The sequence below is a fragment of the Rattus norvegicus genome, chromosome 13, assembly GCF_021556685.1.
Source record: "Rattus norvegicus strain SHRSP/BbbUtx chromosome 13, alternate assembly SHRSP_T2T, whole genome shotgun sequence".
Classification (NCBI taxonomy): Eukaryota; Metazoa; Chordata; class Mammalia; order Rodentia; family Muridae; genus Rattus; species Rattus norvegicus.
The window spans coordinates 95,044,061-95,059,442 of NC_141546.1; the positions used below are offsets into that span (position 1 = coordinate 95,044,061).

Below are 15,382 nucleotides of genomic sequence, written 5' to 3' on the forward strand. Positions count from 1 at the left end.
TGAGCCATCTCTCCAGCCCCAAATAAATAAATCTTAAAAAAAAAGGGGGGGGCACTCAATGATCTTCTCTGGCTTCCAGAAGTGCACCATTCACACACCTATACATCCAGACACACCTACACATGTCACACACAGACATGCAGATGCATACACATGAACACACACACATTTACCATTGTCTCCCAGCGGAAGTGGGTGATAGACTACGTTTGATCGTCCCATCTGCCCAGCAGATGCAGCACTACCAATCCTGGACAGCAGGGGGCGCAGAGGGGCCTTGAAGCTTAAGCTTCAGCCTTGGCTTGAATTGAATGGATCCCTAGAAAAAAGGCCCTTCCCTACCCTTCCCTCCCTCCCCCTTCCTTCCTTCTTTTCCTTTTGAGGTTTTTTGTTGTTTGAGACAGCGTCTCGCTATGTAACCGTGGCTGGACTGGAACTGGTATGTAGAATGGGCTGGCTTTGAACTCACAGAGATGTACATGTCTCTGACTCCTGAGTGATGGGGTTAAAGGCATGTGCCAAAATGCCTGTCATTGCTTTTACATTTGAACATGAAAAAATATCCCCAATCGTTTTTTGTCTTGGCTTTTGATGCGCATTGAGGTGTTGCCTGCCTCTGTGTCAGATCCTCTGGAACTGGAGTTGCAGACAGTTGTGAGCTGTCATGTGGGTGCTGGGAATTGAACCCAGATCCTCTGGATTAGCAGCCAGTGCTCCTAACCACTGAGCCATCTCTGCAGCCCCTTTAATGGACTTTTTAGAATGTTTTGAGAGGCTAGAGAGATGGCGCAGCCATAAAAACACTTGCTGTCCTGCAGAGGACCAGAGTTCAGTTCCCAGAAACCATGTTAGATAGCTCACAACTGCCTGTAACTCCAGCTGAAGGCAATCCAAGGATCTGACACCCTCTTCTGACCTTTTCAGGCACCCACCCTCACACATACACATAAATGGTAAAATAAATCCTTAAAAAGAATGGGGCTGGAGAGATGGCTTAGTGGTTAAGAGCACTGACTGCTCTTCTAGAGGTCCTGAGTTCAAATCCCAGCTCACAACCATCTGTGATAGAGATCTGATGCTCTCTTCTTCTATGTCTGAAGACAGCTATAGTGGTGTACTCATATAAATTAAATAAATAAATCTTAAAGAAGAAGAAGGTTTTGAGCCAAGCTCAGTGACACCCATTTGCAGTCCCAGCTACTGGCGAATCTGAGACAAGAGGATGACTTGAACCCACAAGTTTGAAGCCAGTCTGGAGCAGACAAGTGAGACCAAGAAAGACCTGGGAAGTAGAGACAGGAGGACCAAGTGTTTAGTGCTAGACCAGTGATCAGTGGACAAAGGTTATTGTGACCAAGCCTGACAACTGGAGTTGGATCAGTAAGCCCCACATGGTCCATGTCATACACAAATGAATAATTAAAAAATGTAAAAATGTAAAAATTCATGTACTTATATATAACAAATCTTTTTAAAAAAGTTTGTCATGCTTCAATAAATAACAAATTTTAGGTCAGTCTGAATGTAACTCTGCCTCAGAAAGCTAGCAGGAAGAAAGGGAGGGAGGAAGGGAATGAATTCTAAGTGTGGTGTGGTGGCATGCATCTGTAACATCAGCAATCAGTGGACTGTGGCAGATTGCCTAAGTTTGAGACCAGCTTGGGCTACACAGTGAGTTTAAAGCCAGCCTGAGATATATAGGAAAGCTGTCTCAAAAAAAGCAAAAAACACCCAGCTCCGAAAAAAAGAATAAAAAAAAAAAAAGCAAAAAACAAAACAAAAAAGACAAACAGAAGTAAGGGGATGTTCTCTGCAGGCAGACAGAAAGGAACACAGTGCCAGCTACTGGGAAATTATGTCCTATCGCTTACCTTGTAGAGCTTCTGGAACACTTTTTTTTTTTTTTTGAGCTGGGGACCGAACCCAGGGCTTTGTGCTTCCTAGGTAAGTGCTCTACCACTGAGCTAGATCCCCAGCCCCTTCTGGAACACTTTTAAAGAGCTAAGTTAACCTAAAACCAGGGAAGAAATGAGCTCTCCTTCTAGTTAGAGATGGTGAGGGGTGTGTGTGTGTGTGTGTGTGTGTGTGTGTGTGTGTATAGGAAAGAGAGAGAGAGAGAGAGAGAGAGAGAGAGAGAGAGAGAGAGAGAGAGAGAAGAGTTTCAGGGAGCCCAGGTTGGCCTTCAATTCAGTATGTAGCAGAGGATGGCCTTAAACTCTTCATCCTTCTCCCTTTATCTCCCCTGTGCTAGGATCACAGCTATTTTGCCACAATGCCCAGCCTCTCTCTTCTGTCTAAAGCAGCCACACATACCTGCTACAGTATTGTAGACAGAATGTCATGTAATGACACTATACTGTGGTGTTGGGATGTGATCCCTCACGAGTTATCACTCTCATAAGATAACCGTCCCCAGAGGCCACGAAGAGCCCCCCTGTTCCTTCCACTATGTGAGAGCAAGAACATGGACACATATGAACCAGAAAGTGGCCCTTAACAGTGTCCTGTGACAAAACCTTCCCTGGGGAGGTAACACACAGATCCACTCACCCCAGATATGGAGCCCACAGCAAACCAAGGTGTAGATACTACCAAAGTCCAACTTGGTGAACTATTGAGTTTTATTGGGGTTACTTATACGAATATGGGTAAGGGGTTACTTATAGGAGCAGAAATGACTCACAGAAGCTGCATCATGAAAGCCCACCCCAGCATGGTTGACAGCTCACAAGACTGGGAACCTGGAGTTCACTACACAGACTGCAGGCATCTCAACATGTTGAAGAGGGTCCTTCCAGGTGCCACAGTTGGTCTAAACATCTTCCAGACAGGCTACTGGGTCTGTTTCTTCCAGGCAGCTGATCTGGTCTCAAAGTCTCCTAAACTCAGCTCTCTTTTGATCTGAGGGGAATTACTCTGATGGGAGGGGCCTAGTGAATCTGGTCAGTCTCAGGAACTTCCTGAAGTTATTTTGAGTTGTTTGCCTTCCTGCTTAAGGAGCTTCCTGTAGGATGGACTGTTTTAACCGTAGAGGAAACTGTTATGCATCAAGCAGCCTTCAAAACAGCCAGTGTCTTGATCTTAAACATGTCAGCTGTGAGAAACAAAGAGCTGTTATTTATAAACCATCCAGGCTGTGGTATATAGGTGTAGTGCAGAAACAGACTAACAGAAATGACCAGACAGATAACAACATCAATCTATCATTTTATGTGGCCTGTGATAACAGCCTGGACAGTGTCTGTCACACAGGACAGGAACAGCTGTTAACTTAGGGCACATCTCAAAACCTGCATAACACCAGCTAATGTCATTAAGCACAAGCTTAAGCCCATGGTCACTAGACTGCTTCATTCTAAGGTACGCCAGAAACACAATGATATGAAATTAAAATTCCAGATTTTAACAGGCTTCCAAACAGTTCAGATTAAAGTAGATACCAATTCTTCAAGTTAAGTCCAGGGACAGACTCTAGCCTGTGAGCTCCCCTAGGGTAACGGATCTTGTATATTTTAATGTTGTACATGATGGTGGTCACATTTTATTAAAAGCCATCAGCCAGAAAGGGCTTTCTGGTTTGTTTTGTTTTGTTTTGTTTTGTTTTGTTTTGTTTCAAGACAAGGTTTTGCTGTGTAGCACTGGTTATCCTGGAACTCACTCTGTAGACCAGGCTGGCTTTGAACTCAAAGATCTGCCTGTCTCTGTCTCCTCATTGCTGGGATTACAGGCATGTAATCCTCTTCCTACTCTTTTCTTTTCTTTTCTTTTTTTTTTTTTTTTGGTTCTTTTTTTCGGAGCTGGGGACCGAACCCAGGGCCTTGCGCTTCCTAGGAGCGCTCTAACCACTGAGCTAAATCCCCAACCCCTTCCTCCTCTTTTCTAAGTGATTTACATTTTGTTGTATTTTGGGAATGGAATGTTCCCCCAAAGCCCATGTGTCCAAGCCGTGGTTCCCACGTTGGCATTATGCAGAGGTGACAGAAACTTTAAGGTTGGACTAGCAGGCCTCTGGTGATTTCACATAGACTCTTGAAAAACAGACTAATGCATAAGCTCCTGAGTCCAGTGTTTTCACCAAGCTAAGAGGGAGAGAGGAAACAGAAACTAGGAACCTGCTCAAGAGCACCGGGGCAGAAAGTACCTTCCAGCCGCCTGGCCCTACTATCCTGTTCTGGCACGGACCTTCTGGACCATGATGCCTTGGGGTAGGACACTACTCTCCTTTGACATACAAGGTAGTCCTGAAATGCATGTTGAGATGAACTGATACTGTGCGTAACTGAAGTGTTCATCCATTCGTTCAACTCAAACGCTCCTAAGATGAAGGGCTTGCCCAGTGTATGCACGGAAACGATTTTTCACTTTTCATGATTGGAAGACTCTGCTACCGAACCCAAAATCCCAGAATCCTGCACTCGGGAGCAGAGGCAGGTGGGTTTGTGTGCGTTTGAGGCTAGTCTGGTCTGGTCTGGCCTACATAGTGAGTCCCTGGGCAGTTAGGACTATGTAGCTCAGAACCCTGTCTCAAAAATAAAAACAAACAAACAAACAAATGAGAGAGAGAGAGAGAGAGAGAGAGAGAAGAAGAAGAAGAAGAAGAAGAAAAGAAGAAGAAGAAGAAGAAGAAGAAGAAGAAGAAGAAGAAGAAGAAGAAGAAGAAGAAGAAGAAGAAGAAGAGAGAGACTGCTATGTACTCTCTGGCTGTTTCTCGGATCTACCTCCTACTTTCCTGTACCTGACACCGCAGAGATTCTGTCTTCTTGCCCTACACTTTTGTGGTATGGATAGCTGAATTAGCCTCATGCTGTCTATATGGCTGGTCCTGATGACAAGCACATGTTGTAGTCAAAGCCCTTGGAAGACTGATGCAGGAGGACAAACGCCAACCTGAGCTAAAGAGTGAGTTCAAACACAGCCTGAGCTACATAGCAAAAAAGAAAAAAAAAAAAAGTCCAACGCTCCCTCCCTTAGTAGAACGAACATAAAGGAGGAAAACCCTGGTTTCTACTTAAAAATGAAGACTGGCAGTTGCTCTTCATCTCCTCAGAGTCGCTGTGGAGACTTAAGTAAAACTGGTGTGCAACTTGCCAACAGCGATTCTGCACAGTCCTCCCCTGCAGGGTCGGACACGCGCTCTGCCACCTCCCGCACCGCGGCTTGGGGTTCGCCTCACACGCCTCGGACCAACGCGGTCCGCCACGAACCCCACGGGACGTCCGGGTGCCCTGAGACCGCCGCGGCAGGAGATCTGTCCGGGGAGTGGGTGTGCAGAGAGCTCTTAGAGGGGTGTGAGGTCCCTAGCGAGAGAAGGAGGCGGGAGGGGCGTGACCCACACGCCCGGGGGCGGGGCACCAGGCCCTTTCAAGCCCCAGCCGCTTTGGCAGCGGAAGTTCCGGTGTCGGCGAGCGCGGGTTAGAGGTCAGCAGGAAGTCGATACGTGGCCGCCGCCTGTCCCCGCCGAGGAGGCGCTGCGAGCGGAGATGGCGGCGCAGCTGAACGTAGAGCAACTTGAGGTGTCGCTCGACGGCCTCACGCTGAGCCCGGATTCAGAGGAGCGGCCCGGCGCGGAGGGTGCCCCGCTGCAGACGCCGCCGTCCTCGCCCCCCGGGGATGGACTGGGCTCCGGCACAGCGGGACAGCAGCGGGAGCCCGGGGAGGCGGCGGCTGAGGGCGCGGCCGAGGAGGCGCGGCGGATGGAGCAGCACTGGGGCTTTGGCCTGGAGGAGCTATACGGGCTGGCGCTGCGCTTCTACAAAAGTAAGCAGGTCACTCGCCTCTGCGGGGCTGCGGGCCGGCCATGCCTGCCCCACCCACCCGTGCTAGGCCGGGGTGACCGGAACGCCGTTCCGTCCTTGGTGGCACCCGGAGTTTGTCACTACCGGTCTGGCCCTTGGTCACACCCCTAAGAGACCTAGAACCCTGGTTTAGCAGCCCGCGTCGCCTGATATTGCTGAGGCGTTACACCTGGTTTAAGTTTTCTGGTTTCCATGGGCTAGAGTGGGACAAGAGCGCGCGCTTCCCGGGGCTCCTATTCTGGGATGGATTTTTTTCCTTTTTGTTATTTATCGGTTTTTCTCCCAGTTTTCCACGGCTCATAACAACATTAAAGCGATTTTAAAAAACTATCTTAGTGGAAGAAAATGTATTGGGTCCCACGCTTACTTTTTCTAGCCTCAGAAACCGTGTATAGGATGTGATCTTTCGGCGGTAGGGATGTGGCGAAGGATAAAATAAAATACTAAGTTCATTTATTCCCTTTTGCTTAAGTAAATAATGGCCACTGTGTTCTAGTAACTTCTAAGTGGCTAGGAAATTCTACCTTGTAAGTGAATAATGAAGACTAAGGCAAGAAGGTCTCGTTCTCGTTCTCTCTCTCTCTTTTCAAAACAAAATTGTTTTCTTCTCTATTAATAGAGATGACAGTCACAGTATTTGGTCAGTGGGATAGATCTTGACTAATAGTCTGATTTTTTTTTTTAAGATATTTAAGTTCTTGAGTGGGAAAGCAAAGAGAGATAAGGGCAAATGAAACTTTTAAAAGTGGTTGCTAGGCTCCACATGCATTCCAGAACAGCATATTTATGACAAGTTTCCCAAAGATAGTGCTTTCGGATTACATAGTTTACCAGCTAAAGTTGAGTTCACTATCATGACCCATATTAAGGTAGTTTTATTTTTAAATTAACTTTAATGTGCAAACTAGTGAAATTTTATGAAAATTTCCAGAACAATAAATGGTTCCTCTGCATTCGTAGTATTTTAAAGTTTACCCTTGAACTGTTCATTGCCACGGCCCGAGGAGTTCAGCCTTTACTGTGTGTAGCTCCCTCCGGGAGTTGGTAATGTGTTTACACTCATCACTTCATCTCTTCAGTCACCGATTGACTTTAGAGTTTGTTATAAATAAATGCAAATCCATTGGTGTCTGTATATAGCAGTGCTTGCCCTTAAAAGTTAATTTTTGGGACTTGCTTTTCAATAACATAAACTGCAAGAAACAGGGAAGAACCAACTTTAACTCTTTTTTTAAGAATATCTAGTTTTGGGCTGGAGAGATGGCTCAGCGGTTAAGAGCACTGACTGTTCTTCCAGAGGTTCTGAGTTCAAATCCTAGCAACCACATGGTGGCTCACAACCATCTGTAATGAAGTCTGATGCCCTCTTCTGGTGTGTCTGAAGACAGCTACAGTGTACATATATAAAATAAATAAATAAATTTTAAAAAATAAAAGAATTTTTAATTGTGTGTGTGTGTGTGTGTGTGTGTGTGTGTGTGTGTGTGTGTGTGTGTCTATGGCATTGCCAATGTGGGTGCCCCAGGAAGTGTTGAACCTCCCAGAGCTGGAGTCATAAGAAGTTCTGAACTGCCTCACTTGGGTGTTGGGAATTGAACTGTGGTCCTTGGGAAGAGCATTGTTCATTCTTTACCAATGAGATATTATTGTTGTTTAAATATTGGCCCAGACTCCAAAACCAGAAAGAACCTACTTCTAATCTTTGATTTTGCTGCATGGGTAACAAAGGGAGGGCTATTTCATCTGAGCCGATCTTATGAAAGTAGCAAGATCTGCTTTAAGAGAATAAAGCACTAAGAATGGTGTCACACACTTAATCCCAGAACTAGGGAGGCAGAGGCAGGAGGATCTCTGCGAATTTGAGGCCAGCCAGGCCAGCACAATGAAGGGACAGCCAAAGCTACATAGTGAGAGCCTGTTTAAAAACAATAACAAAACCTAAACAAACACAGTAATTAACTTAAGTTGTATACTGAGCAGCAAATTTAGCATTATTTTTTGGATCAGGAGCCTCATTCTAAATTGTTGCTATATAAATTCCTAGAAACTTGACTGCTAGAATCAAGTTCTACATAAAGAAGCTGGATTAGGTAACACTAGACTCACATTTAAGATTTAGTTGTCTAAACAGATTATTTTAAATTGCCTTTTGAGTGGCAAGAGTCTTTGGGGAACCCATATCAAGAGGGCTAAGTTACTAGTCACCTTACAGAAGGAAGTGCATCCATGGGGATAATTTGCTCAATTCCTAAATTAAGTGCTCAAAACTATAACCAGGCACTTAAAACAGCTGAATAGCAATTCAGAGCCACCCTTCTGTGTGAACTATTACTTGTGATAGCAGTGAAGCATTGGTGGTATATCAGGCACCAACTCTAAGAGGAAAGAGGATAGACAAACAGAATTAACAGAAACTGTAAGGTTGCCTTTTTTCTGAGTGTGTCTGTGTGCATTTTCTGTGTGGAAGTCACAGGACAACCTTGGGTGTTGGTTCTCCTTGAAATAGGATCTCCTTTGCTGCTTTGTACACCAGACAAGCCATGTGCCATGAGCTTCTGCAGATTTTCTTGTCCTAGCTTCTCTTCATAAGAAAGCTGTGTTTACCAAGGTCCACTATTTTGTGTTTCTTCATGTTTTAGGAGGTCTGAACTTAGGGCCTCACGCTTGTACAGCAAATTACTGCTGAACCACCCTCCCCAGCTCCACCCTTCATTCTAAATTGCATCTTACCTTCTGTGGACTAAATTTGGATAAGCAAGATTATGTTCTATTGAAAATAGCCGGGGCTGGGGATTTAGCTCAGTGGTAGAGCGCTTACCTAGGAAGCGCAAGGCCCTGGGTTCAGTCCCCAGCTCCGGAAAAAAAGAACCAAAAAAAAAAAAAAAAAAAAAGAAAGAAAAGAAAAAAGAAAATAGCCGGAGAAGCCTAGGATGTAGCTCAGTTGATAGGGTGCTTGCCTATCTGGCTTTAGGACCTGGGTTCTATCAACACCACCATGTAAGCAAGCCATGGTGTCACAGGCCTGAAATTGCAACAAATCTGAAGTTTAAGTGTATGCTCAGCTACAGAGTGAGTGCAAGACCACTCTGGAATAGATACATAAAATACCAGCTCACCCACTGCCAAGAAGTGTTCTGTGTTACATACTTGTAATAGTGATGATCATAAACCAACAACTCTGAAAGTGAAATGCTTGCCCAGCGTGCATAGCATAGCATACATAACTAGGCCCCGAGTTCTACCCCAGGGAATGGGACCTGTAAAATAACAGATGAGGTCCCTTATGATGAAACCGTTAGTGCTTCACTATTAGTGTCAGGGGGTTTTATACACTTGTTGTGGATAAGGCTTGACATCAGGATACTGCTGTGTGAATGGTTCAGTTCTCTTCGCTCTGAAGAAGCATGGAGGCAAAACACCTAAAGGGCCAGCCAACACCTGCAGAGCAGGTGTGGGTCCAGGAAATAGTGCCACTCCAGAAAGGACAGTAGAGAGTAGATGGGGCCGGGCATGTGTGTTTGGGAAATGGCAAACAGGAGAAAGTTGAACACAGATCCTGGATGAACTTGATGAAGTTGTATATAGTTTAGCCTTTTTGTTAGAGGAAGAACCACTGAAGGTTTTTCCAAGGAGGAAAAAAATTGTTCTTAATTCTATTTTAGCAAGATTAAGCTAGGCTTTCTTAGCCTTTAATGTTAAGGTCCTAAAGAATTCCAGAGCTTTACACTTCTGGGTTGGAGTTAACTGGTTTAACTAATGGCTGTCCATGGTTTCATAGATGTAACCATGTGGTTATTAGATGTCAGGTGAAAGCTGGGGACATACTATTTTACTTCATCCTCCCATGACAGTTCTATGTTATCTCTTAGTTGAGGGACCTGGCCCAGGCCATTCAGTTACTCCTTGTAAAAGGCAAGACTGATCTCTCTGTGGTTTCAGACAGTTCTTCCACTGCAAAAGGTGAAAGTAGATAGGACCCGACTTTCTGGTAAAACACTGAGGGAAGGACTCAAAAGCACTATCTAGTTACTTTATTACTTGAATGCTTTTGGCATGAAAAGATTAAGAACTAGTGGGATGGTCCGCGTTGGCTTCATTTGACTTCGGTTATTTTACTTGCATAACTGCATGAATGTATGTGTACCACTTGTTGCCTGCTGCCTGCAGAGGTCAGAAGAAGCCATTGGGTTCCTCCACTTGGCTGTGAGCCACCATGTGGGTGCTGGGAGCCAAACCCAGGTCCTCAGAAAAACAACCAATGTTCCTAACGGCTGAGCCAATTCTCCAGCCTTTCTTACCAAGCTGTGTTCTTTAGCTTTCTAAAATCTGCTGGTGTGGTGGTTTAACTGCAGTGGTTTTGATTAGTGGAGTTGAATAACTGTTGAGGTGTTTATTGGCCTTTTCTCCCATTCATATAGTTCAATTCATGTTCTTTTCTTTTTCTTTTTCTTTGAGACAGTTTATCTGTGTAGCCTTGTCAGTCCTCAAACTCAAAACTCATAGCGATCTGCTTGCCTCTGCCTCCTGAGCGCTGGGACTAAAGGCGTGTGCCAACACTGCCTGGCTTTTTGTTGTTTGTTTCTTAATTTTATTTCATCATGTGTATGGATGAAACTTGTACATCATTTATACTTATTTTTTTATATTTTGTATTTGTTGGTGGGGGCAATGTCATGGTGCATGATCAGAGGACAGCCTGAGTCGGTCCTTTCCTTCCACTGCGTGGGTTAGGGATCAACCTCCTCAGGCTGGCGGATTAGCTGCTAAGCCATCTTTTTTTTTTTTTTTTTTTTTTTCCATTTATTATATATAAGTACACTGTAGCTGTCTTCAGATACACCAGAAGAGGGCATCGGATCTCTTTACAGATGGTTGTGAGCCACCATGTGGTTGCTGGGAATTGAACTCAGGACCTCTGGAAGAGCAGTCAGAGCTCTTAACCACTGAGCCATCTCTCCAGCCCCTGCTAAGCCATCTTACCAGCTGGGTTTTTTTAAATTTTGGTAGTCCATTTTTACTAGAATCAATTAAAAACTATTATGACTATTTTAATGGGGGATTATTTAAAGATTATCATTTTACCAGATCATTTATACTGTTTTTGAATATAGGTAATAGTTTTTTGTTTTGTTTTGTTTTTTGCCAGACTAGCTTAATTCTGCCTTTCTTTTTGTTTTATTTATCTTTCAGAGACAGTCTCACTCTGTAGTCTAGGCTGACCTTGAACTCACTGTGTAGCTAACACGTTCTCAAACTCATGGTGATCCTCCTGCCACAACTGGGATTCTAGATGTAGTGGAAGCCTGTCAGAGTCAACGATAAGGAGAACAAAGAATATAATAATAATAATAATAATAATAATAATAATAATAATAATATACTGTTAACCTCTGATGTGGTGATGTAACCTTCCTTTTACTGATGACTACACTAAGAAAGTAATCCCACCATGACTCACAAATGTCTGAGATGAAATTTAAACGCCATCCTGCTGATTCCAAAGCCCATGCCGAAACATGACAGCCTCAGTAGAGCAGGTGTACTTTAAATACAGCCTTTCAAAGTGTATGTGTGTAATTAATGCATGGTCCTGTTCAAAGTGATTAAAATTGTTTTTTAAGGATCATTTTTGGCTGTATGTGGTGGCAGAGGCAGGCAGATCTCCTGAGCTTCTATCTAGCTTGGCTCTGCATAATGAGTTTCATGCCACTGAGTACAACATGTTGAGATCTTGTCTTATAAACAAAAAAACAACAATAAAAATAAAGATAGTTGTTCAACAAAAACATAATCAGGCTGGGTATGGTGATAGATGCCTGCAATCCTAGGATTTAGGGACTGAATCTGGAGAACTGGGCTACATAACAAGCTAGAACCCACCCTGGGTTATAGTAGAACACTGACTTAAAGAGAACCAGTAAAGAGTAGAGGAAGAAGAGAAAATCTTCTCTAAAGGATTTGTACTTTAAGCCCCATTGAAATTTAATAAAATAACAATCTTAACCTATAGTTTTTATGTTATTGACGTACTCTGTAGCAAAGCTTCAATGCATTTCTACTGCTGGAAACTGCATTTTGCCAACACCAATTGTTTTCTTTAAATTTCATTTCTTTTAGTAAAAGATGGCAAAGCCTTCCATCCAACTTACGAAGAAAAACTGAAGTTTGTGGCACTGCATAAGCAAGTTCTTTTGGGCCCATATAACCCAGACACTTCCCCTGAGGTTGGATTCTTTGATGTGTTGGGGAATGATAGGAGGTAACAGTGTTTTCTTATTTATTAATTTTATGATGATGTTAGAAAGAAGTATAATGTATATTGCTTAAGGTGTAAGTAGTGAACTTAGCTTCACATAACAACTGAAACATTGATTTTGCTCATAGATTCTAGATCCTATTGTGGAAGAAGTTTATTTATCTGAGCATAAGACAAGTGCAATTTTATCTGACTCTTTCTAAATAATAATAAAAGCCAGCCATTTAAAACATGTACGCCTGGGGTTGGGGATTTAGCTCAGTGGTAGAGCACTTGCCTAGCAAGCGAAAGGCCTAGCAAGCGAAAGGCCCTGGGTTCGGTCCCCAGCTCCGGAAAAAAAAAAAAAATTTATAAGGGGCTGGGGACTTAGCTCAGTGGTAGAGCGCTTACCTAGGAAGCGCAAGGCCCTGGGTTCGGTCCCCAGCTCCGAAAAAAAGAACCAAAAAAAAAAAAAAAACATGTACGCCTGGGCCTGGAGAGATGGCTCAGCTGCTAAGAGCACCAGCTACTCTTCCAGGGGACCTGGGTTTGATTCTCAACAGCCCCAACCACCTGTAATTCCGGTCTCAGAGTAACTGATGTCTTCTGCCTTCCAAGTGCACAGATAAACATGAGGGCAAAACACTCATAGACATAAAACTAAACATGAAAAATGCATACATGAAAATGCATAAGTCATTTCCTTATTGAGACACAGAATTTTGCCAGAAAATGGAATACTTTTGTTCAGTTCAGGTTAAAAATGTAAAGAAAGGGTTGGGGATTTACTCGGTGGTAGAGCACTTGCCCAGCAAGCACAAGGCCCTGGGTTCAGTCCCCAGCTCCGAAAAAAAGAAAAAAAATGTAAAGAAAATAAACTATAGATTGCTTTTTTTTTTTTTTCTGGTTCTTTTTTTTCCGGAGCTGGGGACCGAACCCAGGGCCTTGCGCTTCCTAGGCAAGCGCTCTACTATAGATTGCTTTTTGACAAATGTGAAAAACAAAATGCACTTATGCTTTGGATTGTTGACGGTATTTAATATATCAATGTAGATTTGTTGAAACTTGAAGTTTTGAACTTTCGATTCTAGTAAAAACCTAGTTTATTTTAATTGTAATTGAGCTTTTCATATGTAGATTTAATAAAATAGATTCTCATTCTGCTACGGGAAGAAGGTAACTGTTCTTTTTATTCTTTGCAGGAGAGAATGGGCAGCTCTGGGAAACATGTCCAAAGAGGACGCCATGGTAGAGTTTGTGAAGCTTCTGAATAAGTGCTGTCCTCTCCTCTCAGCATATGTTGCGTCCCACAGAATAGAGAAGGAAGAAGAAGAAAAAAGAAGGTGATGTCACAGGGCGCGGTGGCACACAGGGGGCGCTGTGCACTGATGCTCTGCTTTCTGGAGTATGTGTTCTGGGTCAGACATCTTCCTTCCTACTGTCCTTCACTTCTACTTCTTACTGCAGTGTTTCAGAACTCTTCATGTGAGGGGGTGGAGGGAGGAGTGGCCGCTTCCTTGTTACAACCATAGTGAACCTACAACCCATCTACAGCAGTATTCCTCACCCCACCCCCACCCCTGAGAAGACAGTCTTGCTGCCGTAGCCCAGGTTGGCCTCCTAAATGAATGCTGGGATTATACATGTGCACTACCACACCTGGCTACTTTTGTCCTACTACAATAAGCCTTTAACAGACTCAACTATGAATTCATCCACTCCTTCCCTCCTATTCTCTGGTGTTGGCTTTGGATCCTAGGTGGCTTATTAATTAGTTATCTCTTCTAGAATTTGGAGTAGATACTACTGTGCTCACTGTGTTTCAGAGATTCTCCCAGCACCCATGTGGAGGCTCACAGGCATCTATAGCTCCAGTTCTGGAGGATCTAACACACTCTGGTAGCTTCCAGGAATGCCAGGGGTGCAAATGGCTCAGACATATGCATAGGCAAAACACCCATCTACATAAAATAAAAACTAAATTAAAAATTAGGCAGAATAGCCTAAGCATGAGGGAGCTGTAGAAGGGCTTCACTGGATGATGCATGCCCTATAATCCTGGTACTTGGAGGCGGAGCCAGAAGATTGCTTAAAATTCAAGACCAGGGTTGGGGATTTAGCTCAGTGGTAGAGCGCTTGCCTAGCAAGTGCAAGGCCCTGGGTTCGGTTCCCAGCTCCGAAAAAAAGAAAAGGAAAAAAAAAAAAAATTCAAGACCAGCCTGTTCTTCATAGCAAGTTCCAGGCTAGCCAGAGCAGCACAGTCTAAAACAAACACCCAGTGACATCAATAACATTTCATTGATAAATAACCAAAGTAATATGTTTTGTATGCCAATGAAATTAGTTTATTTGTTTTTTTTTTCGGAGCTGAGGACCAAACCCAGGGTCTTGCGCTTGCTAGGCAAGCGCTCTACCACTGAGCTAAATCCCCAACCCCTGCATGTATGTCTTTGTATTATGGGTGTACATTGTCCTCAGAAGCCAAACAGGGTTAGTTCACCCGGCACTGGAGTTCCAGATGGTTGTGAGCCACCATGAGTGCTGGGAATCAAACTTGGGTTCTGGAAGAGCAGCCTGTGCTCTTAACCATGAGCCATCTCTCTAGCCCCCAATTTGAGTCTTTTTTTTTTTAAAAAGATGTATTCTATTCTTAGATTTAATTATACGTATGTATGAGTATCTGTGTGGGGGTATGCACACATGAGTACATGTGTCCTTAGAAGGCAGAAAAGGGCATCAGATCCTCTGGAGCTGGAGGTGAGGGCTCTGGAGACTGGATTGTGGTCTCTCAGAAGGTCAGTACGAGCTCTTAACTGCAAAGCTCTCTTTCCAGTCCTCCTGCTCTACCCTTTTTTCTTACTATTTTTTGTTTGTTTGTTTGTTTTGTTTTGTTTTTTCCCCATTAAATTATTCACTTTCTTTCCTGATTGCCCACACACACGCAGTCCCTCCCTCCTTCACACAGTGTTTTTGTTTTGTTTGTTGAAGGCAGGAGTTTCTCTGTGTAGCCCTGGCTGTCCTGGAACTTGCTATTTAGACCAAAGTGATCTCGAACTCAGAGATCTGTCTGCCTCTCCCCCTCCCCACCCCCCTGGTGCTGGGATTAAAGGTGTATTCCCCCCCTTTTAATGACAAGTTCTCACTGTATATCAACCTTCCTCTGCCTTCCTAGTTCTGAAAACCACCATGCCAGGCTAAGACTTGGTACTTACTGACAATGGAGTAATGTAGAAAGTTGATTTATGTACTGTAGTGCAGTACTGAGTCAGATATAATGTCTTTCAAAGTTGCCCTTTTTTGATTCTTGCTTACTTTTGTTTTGTCATTAAAGACTGTGAAAGCACCCACTCAT

General features: G+C 43.8%; 1 protein-coding gene across 1 annotated transcript in view; it reads left to right on the forward strand.

Moving 5' to 3' along the window:
• The first annotated feature begins 5,403 nt into the window (after positions 1–5,403).
• Positions 5,404–15,382, forward strand: part of Acbd3 (acyl-CoA binding domain containing 3) — a 28,735-nt gene continuing 18,756 nt past the window's right edge. The window contains exons 1-3 of the mRNA NM_182843.2: positions 5,404–5,757; positions 11,913–12,054; positions 13,233–13,373. Of these exons, the coding sequence (NP_878263.2) occupies positions 5,481–5,757; positions 11,913–12,054; positions 13,233–13,373 (560 nt within the window). The 5' untranslated portion in view covers positions 5,404–5,480. The remainder of the gene's footprint in view (positions 5,758–11,912; positions 12,055–13,232; positions 13,374–15,382) is intronic.